Source organism: Sphaerodactylus townsendi, linkage group LG14, assembly GCF_021028975.2.
Source record: "Sphaerodactylus townsendi isolate TG3544 linkage group LG14, MPM_Stown_v2.3, whole genome shotgun sequence".
Classification (NCBI taxonomy): Eukaryota; Metazoa; Chordata; class Lepidosauria; order Squamata; family Sphaerodactylidae; genus Sphaerodactylus; species Sphaerodactylus townsendi.
The window spans coordinates 23,055,852-23,069,475 of NC_059438.1; the positions used below are offsets into that span (position 1 = coordinate 23,055,852).

The 13,624-nt window shown below is 48.2% G+C and overlaps 1 protein-coding gene across 5 annotated transcripts in view; it reads right to left on the reverse strand.

Moving 5' to 3' along the window:
* LOC125443211 (meckelin-like) overlaps positions 1–12,103 on the reverse strand; it is a 37,594-nt gene extending 25,491 nt beyond the window's left edge. For 4 of the 5 annotated variants that reach the window (XM_048515155.1, XM_048515156.1, XM_048515157.1 and 1 more), the window contains exons 1-10: positions 11,844–12,103; positions 10,190–10,254; positions 9,989–10,054; positions 8,147–8,247; positions 7,294–7,372; positions 6,703–6,780; positions 5,927–5,992; positions 5,017–5,161; positions 3,058–3,175; positions 788–878 (exon numbers count right to left, since the gene is read on the reverse strand). In XM_048515155.1, coding sequence (XP_048371112.1) covers positions 788–878; positions 3,058–3,175; positions 5,017–5,161; positions 5,927–5,992; positions 6,703–6,780; positions 7,294–7,372; positions 8,147–8,247; positions 9,989–10,054; positions 10,190–10,254; positions 11,844–12,051 — 1,017 coding nt within the window. In that variant the 5' untranslated portion in view covers positions 12,052–12,103. The remainder of the gene's footprint in view (positions 1–787; positions 879–3,057; positions 3,176–5,016; positions 5,162–5,926; positions 5,993–6,702; positions 6,781–7,293; positions 7,373–8,146; positions 8,248–9,988; positions 10,055–10,189; positions 10,255–11,843) is intronic. The other variant, XM_048515158.1, reaches the window with a different exon arrangement.
* Between the last annotated feature and the right edge of the window lie 1,521 nt (positions 12,104–13,624).

Below are 13,624 nucleotides of genomic sequence, written 5' to 3' on the forward strand. Positions count from 1 at the left end.
TTGGAGCATGATTAGAGCAACTTGGTGCTGGGGGGAAAACTTCTTGCATCAATCTGGGTGCAGGAAGGAAGGAGGGAGAGAGTCCACCAGCTCCAAAATAATGCAGGTGGAAGTGCATTATTCCGCACGTGTGGGAGGGACCCTCAATGTGGTCAGAGAGAACTGCCAACACTTGGGTGCTCTGAGCATACAGCCCAAAGGGTCTTTGCCCTGCCTAATCTTGGGCGACCTCCTTTCTCAACAAAGGAGGGTTTCACCTCTTCATGCCTCTGTTCTTGCTCGCCACCTTGCAGCTCGGGCGCTCAGGCAAGTGGCAGTGAAAACTTGCCTTTGACCCTGAAAATATCCCCGGGCGCTGGGGCCGGCTTCTAATTAACACCTGCCGAAGCAGCAGCTGCCAGAGGCCACGGATGCAGGCGGGCTGGGAGAACACGGAAGGAGGAAGCTGGCCGTTTCAGTGGCTCAGCTGCTACCCTGTTTCCCTGAATATTCGAACATCGAGGAGAAAAATAAGGCATTAGTAGGAGGTTTTGCTGAAGTGCGAAATATAAGGCATCCCCCAAAAGTAAGACGTAGCAAAGTTTTTGTTTGGAAGCATGCCCGACGAACAGAATACAGAAATATAAGACATCCCCTGAAAATAAGACATAGCACATCGTTGGGAGCAAAAATTAATATAAGACACTGTCTTATATTCGGGGAAACACGGTACAGTGGACATGAATTCCCTCCCTCCCACCCCCACCCAAGGAGAGGGGCAGACCCTTTCGCCCCACACCACACTTGCCTGCACGATCCCAGGGTTGCTTCGCTGCACATATTCCACTGTCAAAAGGAAAGGGGGTTGGTTTCCTGGGTTACTAGTTGGCAGGTACACGCTGCAGAAAGCCAAGAGAAGGGGGGGGCAGGTCAGGGGGGACAAAGCAAACAATTAGAGGGATGAGTGATGAATCTTCAGCTTCGGCGGGGAAACCGAGCCGCTGTGCAGAAGAAGGGTGTTAACTGGACAGAAGGGGACGCAAGATTAATCTATTAAAACATCCAAAATCTCATTACGCTGGGTCTGGTGCAGATGCCCTTGGGCCCGCGGGGAAAGGGCATGTCAAACTGAAAGAATGAGCTACAGATAAATAGGGCAGTGCCCGGCTTCCACATTTAGGAAACTCGTCGCTCAAACTCCTGGGCCTGTTCCAAGAGAGCCAGCGTGGTGTAGTGGTTAAGAGCAGGTGGGTTCTAATCTGGAGAACCGGTTTGATTCCCCACCCCTCCGCCAGAGTGGCGGAGGCTTATCTGGTGAATCAGATGCGTTTCCGCACTCCTACATTCCTGCTGGGTGACCTTGGGCCAGTCACAGTTCTCTCAGGACTCTCTCAGCCCCACCTACCTCACAAGGTGTCTGTTGTGGGGTGAGGAAGGGAAAGGAGTTTGTAAGCCACCTGGAGTCTCCTTACAGGAGAGAAAAGTGGGGTATAAATCCAAACTCTTCTTCTTCTGGTTTTGGTGGGTTTTCCCGGCTGTGTGGCTGTGGTCTGGTGGATCTTGTTCCTAAAGTTTCGCCTGCATCTGTGGCTGGCATTTTCAGAGGTGTATCACAGAGGGAAGTCTGTTACACACCGTGTAACACGTTAGGAACAAGATCCACCAGACCACGGCCACACAGCCCAGAAAACCCTCCAGAACCAGTTGAATCCGGCCGTGAAAGCCTTCTTCTTCTTCTATTCCGCCTTGGAAGCTTCTTTCCCTACGGGCTGTTTGCTTTCCTGGGGGCATGGGATGGGGTTGCCAACTCTGGGTTGGGAAATCCCTAGAGATTTTAGGGGTACAGCTTGAGGAGGGACTGGACCTCAGCAGGGTATAACGTCGTACATTCCACTCTCCAAAGCTGCTGTTTGGTCAAGGAGAACCAATCTGTCATTTGCAGATCAGTTCAAATTCTGGGAGGTCTCCAGGTCTCACCTGCAGGTGGGCAGCCCTATTGCAGGAAGATGTTCTGTATAAGGGCTTTCCAACGTGTGCAAACACAACATATTTGGGTGTTTGTTTGTTTTTCAGGAAAAAACGGTGGAGTTTCAAATGGACATCAAACATTCAAGGTTTCTGCTTTAATACCGTCAAATTCTCAGTTCTGAGGACTTAATTCATGCTTAAGAACATAAGAAAGAGCCTGCTGGACCAGACCAGAGTCCATCTAGTCCAGCTCTCTGCTACTCGCAGTGGCCCACCAGGTGCCTTTGGGAGCTCACGTGCAGGATGTGAAAGCAATGGCCTTCTGCTGCTGCTGCTGCTGCTGCTGCTCCCGAGCACCTGGTCTGCGAAGGCATTTGCAACCTCAGATCAAGAAGGATCAAGATTGGTAGCCAGAGATCGACTTCTCCTCCATAAATCTGTCCAAGCCCCTTTGAAAGCTATCCAGGTTAGTGCCCATCACCACCTCCTGTGGCAGCATATTCCAAACACCAATCACACGCTGCGTGAAGAAGTATTTCCTTTTATTAGTCCTAATTCTTCCCCCCAGCATTTTCAATTGATGCCCCCTGGTTCTAGTATTGTGAGAAAGAGAGAAAATTTTCTCTCTGTTGACATACCCCATGCATAATTTTATAGACTTCAATCATATCCTTCCTCAGACGTCTCCTCTCCAAACTAAAGAGTCCCAAACGCTGCAGCCTCTCCTCATAAGGAAAGTGCTCCAGTCCCTCAATCATCCTCGTTGCCCTTCTCTGCACTTTTTCTATCTCTTCAATATCCTTTTTGAGATGTGGCGACCAGAACTGAACACAGTACTCCAAGTGCGGTCGCACCACTGCTTTAGATAAGGGCACGACTATCTTCTAACTATCATGGAATATGGCCATTCAAGACAGCACCAGCGCATACACAAGGAACATACACAGGTATGCAAATTACAATCATGTACCACCGCGTATTTGCATGTTTTCCTTTTGAAACCGCCTCCTCTGAACATGCTGATGAATACTAATTGCATTTACAAGATTTCTAAATCTACCTCTCTTCCCTGCTGCACTCCTAAATCACATTTGATTTATTTTCATTTACCTGAGTATCAATCCAGCCGCGAGTGTCACAGTTTCCGGGGGATCAGTCAAGTTGTGTTTCCTGCCGCTCAGCCCATCAACAAGAAAAAATCTTCTAAATGCCCAAGAGCTTAGTGACGCTGATAGAAACATTGGGGGACAAAGGGTTACGTCAGAGCTGAAGAACTTGTGCTTCTGTTTGCAAATGTTACGACGAATTTTAGGATAAGCGGTTTTAATTTGATTGTGTTTAGATCTAATTGGGATCTGGGAAGAACTGGACATCAGAAACACTGTCTTAATAACTGCACCGTAAACTCCCGTAAACTTCTGCTCGACTTGTATATTTGTACACGCACTATTGCACAGCTTGGAGAAGTCTGATTGTGAATATTTGGCAGCCAATGTTCAGATTAGATGGAATTTTGGGATAGAAGGAGATTTGGAAGGGGACCTAGAGGCCATCTAGCCCAACCCACTGCTCAATGCAGGATCAGCTTAGAGCATCACTGACAAGTATCCCTCCAGCTGCCACTTGGAGACAGTCAGAGAGGAGGATCTCTCCACCTGCCCAGGTAGTTGATTCCACTGCTGAACTATTTTCACTGCAGAGGCAGGGCGCTCACGGAGACACCGGGCGCACGCCAAATGGTCACGAGGGAGGGCGGAGCAGGTGTTGTCTCGGGCGCCATTTTCCGCCCCAAAGCATCTGTAAACATTTTTCCTGATGTCCAGCCAGTACCTTTCTACCCGTAATTCACACCCTTTCTTGTGAGTCCTGTCCTCAGCTGCCAACAGAAACCCCTACCCTCCTCTAAGTGATAGTCCTTGAAATACTAAAGAACATAAGAACTAGCCTCCTGGATCAGACCGGAGTCTATCTAGTCCAGCACTCTGCTACTCACAGTGGCCCACCAGGTGCCTTTGGGAGCTCACGTGCAAGATGTGAAAGCAATGGCCTTCTGCTGCTGCTGCTGCTCCCGAGCACCTGGTCTGCTAAGGCATTTACAATCTGAGATCAAGGAGGATCAAGATTGGTAGCCAGAGATCGACTTCTCCTCCATAAATCTGTCCAAGCCCTTTTTAAAGATATCGAGGTTAGTGGCCATCACCACCTCCTGTGGCAGCATATTCCAAACACCAATCACACGCTGCGTGAAGAAGTATTTCCTTTTATTAGTCCTAATTCTTCCCCCCAGCATTTTCAATTGATGCCCCCTGGTTCTAGTATTGTGAGAAAGAGAGAAAAATTTCTGTCAACATTTTCTACCCCATGCATAATTTTATAGACCTCAATCATATCCCTCCTCAGACGTCTCCTCTCCAAACTAAAGAGTCCCAAACGCTGCAGCCTCTCCTCATAAGGAAGGTGCTCCAGTCCTCCAATCATCCTCAAATTTGCCCTTTCTCTGCACTTTTCCTATCTCTTTCAATATCCTTTTTTGATGATGTGGCGACCAATTGTGAACTGGACCACAGTACTCCAAGTGCAATCGGCACCTACGGCTTTTATATAAGGGCAGCTGACGAAATCTTTTTGCAGTTTTATTATCAACTCCTTTCCTAATTATCCCCAGCATAGAGTTTGCCTTTTTCACAGCTGCCATGCATTGAGTTGACATTCCCATGGAACTATCAACTAAGATGCCCAACTCCCTTTCCTGGTCTGTGACTGACAGCACTGACCCTGATAGTACTGATTTGAAGAGGACAATCACGTCAACCTCCTCTTTTTCAGATGGGTTATTCCCAAGTCCCTCACCCTTTCATCATGGGGCTTCATTTCCAGACCCCTGATCATCCTGAACTCTGATCCAGTCCCTTGAAAAGGGATGGGGGGTGGGCGGGCAGGGGGAATATGTGGTCTGTCGAGACCAGGCCAGACCTGAGAAGGGAAGCCATAATAAGGGAGGAATAAGGGGATGCGCTGACCAGCAAGCATTTTAACCTGGAGCCAAAGAGGAAGGTGGGTGGGCCTCACCTGAGCTGCTTGTTGTTATGGCGGGATTCTCCACAGGGACCGGCCACCATTGAGCATTCCCCTTCTCATCATCGTACTGCAAGAACAGCTCGTAAAAGGTGGGCTCTGGATCTCTTTGCAGCAAGCGTGAGATGTCCAGAGAGCACTACAACAGCGTAGACAGAAAAGAGAAAGACAACACCCATCACTCCTCCGTGCCTAACCGAGTCTGCAGGAGACGCTTATTTCACAAACCTCTTCTGAAGCATCTTCAGTTACACATTTAAAAAACCAACGAGGGCATAAGAAGTCTCAGCATCACATTCGCCGAGGCAGCAATTCTACCTATCTTTACTTCTATGTAGGTTCTACGGACTTGGCACCCTGTCAGGGATTGTACCTAGTTGATTGAGATGCATTCCCACCTCAATGTAATCACTACAAGATATACGTAACCAGCCTGCTATATGTTACCACTGCTGTAACGGGACATTATTTCCTTGATCTTTACTTTATGGCTTCACATGCTGAGTAGATAACTAGGCTTACTCCTGACACTTCTGGTCTCACTGGAAACGGGATGTTTCCGTTGTCCTGTGGGGTCAGGAGGCCAGGTGGCTTTATATCTGTCGCTGACCTTGGGGTGACTTGGCTCCGAAATAACTCTTTTTCACATTCTTTGGGAAAATGCGAGGGGGGATTGCTTCTGGATAAAGGGGACAGCAAAAGCCAGGTTCCCCAGAACAGGCTTTACTAAGCTGGGTGCTTTGATGCCGGCCCATAAACGCCCCTGGTCAACAATACAGAGTCCGTTTCTTGATTCAAGGTCTGAGACCTAATACACCCTCCCTTCTCCCTTCCTACACAGCAACACCACAACTGTTGTAAGGAGCTTAAAAGGAAAAGCCTTTCTACGAAAGACGACACTCACCGACCGATTGTACGAAGTTCCAAACATGAACGCAGCATTCAAGACATTTTGGCTGCCTGGACAGAGCTAGAAGGAAGGCGAAAAGGCAAGAGGTAGAAACGATGTTCATCGGCCTCGTCCAACTTTTGCCTGAGACCTGGAGAGCCCCAGCCAATCAGAGTAGACAAGACTGCCCTTGATGAACGGACAGACTGATTCAGTATAAACAGTGGTGGGATCCAAAAATTTTAGCAACAGGTTCCCATGGTGGTGGGATTCAGTGGCATAGCGCCAATGTGGCTGGGCGGGGCACGGCGGGGGCGGGCATTCCAGGGGCGGGGCATTCCTGGGTGGGGCTGTGGCAAGGACGTAGCCGCTGCACTGGTCCTTGGGCGGGAAACGAATGCACGCAGGCGCAGGCTGCCACGCGCGCCGGTGCACCTCCTGCTAGACTGCTTCAAGTTCTGCACGCTACTGCTGAGAGGAGGGGCGTAACTAAGGCAAAAGTCACGTGGCAAAATCACCAAATAGTAACCCCCTCTCGGCACACACAAATAATTAGTAACCTACTCTCGGGAACCTATGAGAACCTGCTGGATCCCACCTCTGAGTATAAGTCAGGTTCATGTGTCCACGTGATATGGGCTGCCCCAGTAAAGAGAACAATGCTTAGGTTGGATTTCCGGTCTTTTCAATGTTTCGTGTATTGACTCAACACTTCTCACTGCAGCTGGGCAGAAGAGATGTATGTTGTTATTCCCATTTCACAAACTGGGCCAAAGAAGCCCCTGGCTCACCTGCAGTGTCTCTCCACTCACGTCTTCCCAGCCTAAAAAATTCCCTCTTGCATCATACTTCGTAGCCTTTAAGCGGATCTATATGAGAGGAAGAAAAGAAAAGCAGGCTGTCTGTGTGGCTGGATGTAAGTCTCTTTCGCAAAGAGAAGAAGAAGAGTTTTGGATTTATACCCCAACTTTCTCTCCTGTAAGGAGACCCAAGGTGGCTTACAAGCTCCTTTCCCTTCCTCTCCCCACAACAGACACCTTGCGAGGCAGGTGGGGCTGAGAGAGTTCAGAGAGAACTGTGACTAGCCCAGATAAGCCTCTGCCACTCAGGAGGAGTGGGGAATCAAACTCAGTTCTCCAGATTAGAATCCACCTGCTCTTAACCACTACACCACGCTGGCTCTCTAAATGCACAGAAATTCTTCTGCAACGGCCCAGGAGGCAAAGCAGCACGGCAAATCAGCCTGACCCATTTCCACAACAAGCCACTGGATTTAAACAGCTGGACACAAACAGAAACTCAGTTTAGAAGACCACATGGATCCTCGCCTTTCATCCTCCACTCCCCGTTCCAAATAGCAGTGTGGGCCCACTTGGACTTACCTGGGAATTCCTCCCAAAAGACACCCGAGGAAAAGATGTTTCCGACCTGCTGTACCATAATTGTGGAAGGTCTGGGCTTCTGAAAAGAAAATCCAGCTGTGTTTCCCCAGAAAATGGTAATTTTCTCACACTCTCTCACTCAAAAAATAAACAGCAGGATTCAAGAGCTGTAGGCGAGCAATGGATTTCCCTCATGTTGCACCACATGGTATGGATAATAATTCCAAAGGGTCAGGTTTGTAGCCAGACAATTTTTAACAGTGATGGCGAACCTATGGCACAGGTGCCAGAGGTGGCACTCAGAGCCCTCTCTGTGGGCACGCACAAAAAGAGTGCCCCCCACCCCACATCTAGGCTGGCCTGGGCCGCTGGGCTCGATTATTAGCATTAAACCTAAGACCTAGTTTTGGGAAAGCAGTGTAGGAAACCCTGTTAAGCACTGTTAAACCTCACTGATTTTCATGTGAAGAACTAAAGCACAATCCTTTACCTAAGAGGAAGCTCGGTTGCTGGCAATGGGGCTTGCTTCTGAGTAAACCCTCCTAGGGTCGTGATTCACCCGTTGGAAGAGTTGCACGGTTGCTTCAAAGCAAAACCACCGACTGCCACCAAGCTTACTCCTGAGTAATGCACGCCTCTGAGCCAACTGTTTTTTCTAAACTAAAACCTCAGTATTCAGGTTAAATTGCCATGTTGGGACTTTGCAATAAATAAGTGGGTTTTGAGTTGCAATTTGGGCACTCGGTCTCGAAAAGGTTTGCCATCACTGATTTTTAATGACCTCCCCCAGCTGCACACCCAAATGTCGAGTATTTCCCAACCTGGAGGTTTCAACCCTTATGTGGAGACTTACTTAGTTTTTGTGTAGAGATCATAGGCCCTGTTTTGCAAAGAGAAAGCCTGCAGAGTGACCATGTTGGTGAGCATCTGACACGCTGCTTCGTTGCAGGTATTCTGGGGAGAAAGAAAGTCGAGGCACGGTCAGGAACAGTTGGGGGTTTGACTTGGAAGGGGACCAGGGAGAAAGAATCTGAAAACACCGCAGAGACCTCCCTGTACAAGGCACGGACTCCTCCATTCGGCTTTAAATGTGCAAAGAGGTGAAGCCAAGTGCCACAGATGTGCATAGAGATAGCAGGTGATAGCAGAGGAAGAACTTCATGTACCAGCACCTGAGTTTGCCTCTGACCCCAAGATGGTCCACAACCCTCTAGGTGGGAGAAACCCTGGGGGGCAATACTTCAAAGACAGGCAAAACCCTTTGCCAAGCTGGGGTCAGGTGACATTTGAATATGGTAGCAAAATGCAAAGTGATGCACATAGGAGCAAAAAATCCAAACTTCACATACACACTACAAGGGTCAGTGCTATCAGTCTCAGACCAGGAAAGGGATTTGGGCGTCTTAGTTGATAGTTCCATGGGAATGTCAACTCAATGCATGGCAGCTGTGAAAAAGGCAAACTCTATGCTGGGGATCATTAGGAAAGGAGTTGATAATAAAACTGCAAAGATTGTCATGCCCTTATATAAAGCCGTGGTGCGACCGCACTTGGAGTACTGTGTTCAGTTCTGGTCGCCGCATCTCAAAAAGGATATCGAAGAGATAGGAAAAGTGCTGAGAAGGGCAACGAGGATGATTGAGGGACTGGAGCACCTTCCTTATGAGGAGAGGCTGCAGCGTTTGGGACTCTTTAGTTTGGAGAGGAGACGTCTGAGCGGGGATATGATTGAAGTCTATAAGAATTATGCATGGGTGTATGTGTCAACAGAGAGAAAATTTTTCTCTCTTTCTCACAATACTAGAACCAGGGGGCATTCATTGAAAATGCTGGGGGGAAGAATTAGGACTAATAAAAGTTAGTCCTTCACACAACGTGTGATTGGTGTTTGGAATATGCTGCCTCAGGAGGTGGTGATGGCCGCTAACCTGGATAGCTTTGAAAAGGGCTTGGACAGATTTATGGAGGAGAAGTCGATCTATGGCTACCAATCTTGATCCTCTTTGATCTGAGATTGCAAATGCCTTAGCAGACCAGGTGCTCAGGAGCAACAGCCGCAGAAGGCCATTGCTTTCACCTCCTGCACGTGAGCTCCCAAAGGCCCCTGGTGGGCCACTGCGAGTAGCAGAGAGCTGGACTAGATGGACTCTGGTCTGATCCAGCAGGCTAGTTCTTATGTTCTTATGTTCTTATGGTGCTGTGGTGTTAACTTTTGGGCTGGCACAAATTACTCTGCAAGCTGGAAACTTACAAAAAAAATCAGCTCTGTCTTCCCAATTGCATTCACCCCCCACCCTGATTTCCCTCCCCCCATGGTTTTGATCGCGCAAGAGTTTGTTTCTGCCAGCGGTCAATAAAGCTTAGCATTGGCATTTAAGTACCACGCCAGGATGCAGACCCGAACCTGGAGCAGAAGACTGAGGGCATGTGCAGAGTGCTTTCCCCTCATAGCCTTGCATCACGGAGCTGGGATTAGACGTTAAGAACTTCAGGTTGCAGAAACAACTTTAGAGTCAGCAAGAAATGAAGGGGGAAGGGTGCAGAGCTCTGAAGTAGGTAGGAAGCCAAAGTGAAATTGAATTAAGGATGATTTGCTGCGCTGAGCTCTAAGGGGATTACCAGGGTGTAGAACCAGAGACAGAAAACACCAATTTGTTCAAAGAGAGAAGGTGGGAACCGAGCAAAAACCACTTACGTTGCAAGCCAGAAAACTGGAATCTAGGAACAGGGTCTCCCAAAGCGTCCGGAGTGGAAAGGTGTTCTGCAGGGGAGGGAGGAGCAGATGGAAGCAGAGTTAATATCAAAGGTTTCCACTAAGTGTCAGGGGTAAGCCTAGTTATCTACTCAGCATGTGAAGCCATAAAGTAAAAAAAGAAATTAAAGTGTCATTTCTTACACAGTCCCTGCAATCCACTGGAGGAGGTCTTGGACTGGGCCCAGGTGCACAGACACATCTCAAACCTGGAAGCAGAAAAGATGCAACAGAACCAGGTTCCCCTCGCTGGCTCCCTACTAGATAACTCAGCCTCTAACACTGCAGCCCTCAATATTTTCTTGGCACCTAATGCCAACTGCCAAGCATTCAACAAATGTTGGAGCTTTGATTTAAAAAAAACACACAACCCTCAACAACTCAATGATGCGGCTGGCCTCCACTCGGGCCAGGGCCTTTACGGCTCTGGCCCCTGCCTGGTGGAACACTCTACCACCAGCTGTCCGGGCCCTGCGGGACCTTGGAGAGTTCCGTAGGGCCTGCAAGACCGAATTGTTCCACCGGGCCTTCGGAGAGACCAGCCGCTGAGGGTGCCCTGCTTTCATCCTCCCCCCTGCTGTATTGGGTCCCTAACATCATCGGGACCCATCATTCTTCTTGGGAGGGTTGCATATGGGTTCGTGGGATACTGTTTTAGAATGAAAATTTTAAACTTTTATATGTTTATGTTTATATATGCTTTTATATTGTTCACCGCCCTGAGCCCTTTGGGGATAGGGCGGTATACTAAATCAAATAATAAATAAATAAATAAATAAACTACATTTCTATCCTTTGTGGAGGAATGACTGCTCCGAAACTACACACCAAAAGTGAATACACCTGACATTTAAAGTTATTTCTGCCCTCAATCTAGGAGTGGGACAACCATCAACATGTGAACCACGTTGTTTGGTATAGCCTGAATGGCGGTGTCTCTCAATCTCTGGGCTTTCTCCACACCACACATTGACAAGTTTCTATGTGAGAAACCCAGAGGCTGTAGTTGTATGAAAAGCCTGGGGATCCAACTACCGTGTTTCCCCGGAAATAAGACAGTGTCTTATATTAATTTTTGCTCCCAAAGATGTGCTATGTCTTATTTTCAAGGGATGTCTCATTTTTCTGTATTCTGTTCGTCGGGCATGCTTCCAAACAAAAACTTTGCTAAGTCTTACTTTCGGGGGATGCCTTATATTTCGCACTTCAGCAAAACCTCTACTACGTCTTATTTTCAGGGGATGTCTTATATTCGGGGAAACAGGGTAGCAGAATTTCTGGGGGAAATGCCGTACTATGGATTCAGGCCGAAGACTCCTAGATTCAGGTCTGGGAGAATCTTACAGACCGACAAGATGATGATGATGATGATGATGATGATGATGATTATTGTATTTATAAACCGCCCTCCCCCGAAGGGCTCAGGGCGGTGAACAAAACATAGAAATTCAGGGAATAAGCTTTCAGGAGTCAAAGCTGAGCTCCCTCCGTCAGATACAAATACCCGAGTCCTCCCCAAATGCAGATTTACTGAATTTGGCTGAGCCCTTTGGGGGCAGAGCGGTCTATCAAACAAATGAATGAACGAACGAACGAACGAACTGTGTTTATTGCTAATAAGCCATTAAGATCACAAAACACCAAGTGCTGGAAATGCTCTGTATAATTCATCCACTCACAACGCAAATTAGCAAGAATGTTTAAAACCCAGGACAATCACACACCCACACCCTTAGGCTCCTCCTCAATTGTTTCCTCTGGGCCCTGCAACCCTTAGTTGACTATGTTTTCCACTCACCATCGGGGCTCTTCATCAGATTCGATGCACATCGTCTGCATTTGCCCGATCCAATATCGAGGATTTCTTCGTTCCCACATTTTCCTGGAGGGGCAGATGAGTCAGGGGTGACCCCTTCCACTTGAGCAGAACACGGAAGGGAGCAGCTGAAGAGGAGACTGCCGGCCAATAAAGGCAAGACACCCTGGCTAAACTTCTTTGGCCTCATTGTCTCTCTTTCCGTTCAGTTCTCTGGGGGTTCTGGAACTCTGTATGGGCCGGGGAAGGCTCCTTGTGTGTGTGTGTGTGTATGTGTATGAGAGCATCCATGGTAACCAAACACTGTTGTGGCTACCCTTATACAACAGGAAACTGTTAACACATTACCTGAGCTAACCAACAGCCAAAGCAAAATATCTACACATCAACTTCTCTCTATGCTTGTCTTTATTATAACAGAGTTATGGAGAAGGCTCCGTTGGTTGTGCTGTGTGGTTTCATGGTAAGCAATCTGGATTTGGGAAAAGGATGAAATTAGCACACTCCTTCATCCATCAAAGAGGCTGCCAGCTGCAGGAACGTTCGTGGAGAAAGACCCAGACGGAAGATCCGAATTAAAGCTGAAAGGAAAGCAAAGAAAAGCACGCTGGAAAAGTTTAACCTAAAAAAGCTTGCAACTTTGGTAGCTGATCCTGATAAAGGCGACACTATTGTGGTTTTCGGCTGTTGTACAGCAGGCGGCAGGCGGCGCCTGTTTAGGCATCGCTAGGCTGGAAAAGTGGCAGCCGCTGGGCTGCACAGGCAGATTTCTCTTTGCATAGAAAGAAAGGGGGGGGGGTCACCCAAATCAAATAGTAATTAGTAATAGTAATAGTAAAGAACCAGGGGGCATCCATTGAAAATGCTGGGGGGAAGAATAAGGTCTAATAAAAGGAAACACTTCTTCACGCAACGTGTGATTGGTGTTTGGAAGATGCTGCCACAGGAGGTGGTGATGGCCACTCACCTGGATAGCTTTAAAAGGGGCTTGGACAGATTTCTGGAGGAGAAGTCGATTTATGGCTACCAATCTTGATCCTCCTTGATCTGAGACTGCAAATGCCTTAGCAGACCAGGTGCTCGGGAGCAGCAGCAGAAGGCCATTGCTTTCACCTCCTGCCTGTGAGCTCCCCAAGGCACCTGGTGGGCCACTGCGGGTAGCAGAGAGCTGGACTAGATGGACTCTGGTCTGATCCAGCTGGCTTGTTCTTAATTGTCGGGGGTCTAGTCTATATGTCTCAGTCCAGGCAACTGTCTTCCATAACAGTTCTGAGCCCTAAAATGCAAATGAAAAGGTCTCTGAGCACGTGTGGAATGTTTTCTCCTTATCATGGAACAAATGCAGTCTGTTTCTCCTCATTCAGAGCAGCCATATGCCTGGGCCTCCAGGTCAGGGGGTGCTCAGTTCCTGCAATCCATGCTTGGCTTTTTATTTATTTATGTTTCTCCCCCCATTGAAGTTAGCTGCTCATACGCACAGTGAGACCTTTGCAGCCACAGGAACGGCCCATCCTTCCCCCAATCCCAATTTAAATCCCCACCTCAAACCCACAAAGCTGCTTTTCAAGATTCACCCTCACAGATGCTTTGTGACACCTTCCTTGTTGAGTGAAAGCAGGGTGGGTGTGAAATACGTATCAGCTGCACCACCTCCGAGTGCGAATCACGCCCATGAACCTTACAGCCCCAGTCTGCCTTCTCACAGGCCGCAGAAAGCATTTTGAAGCAGTAAGAATGACAACATATATCACAGGACATTTCTG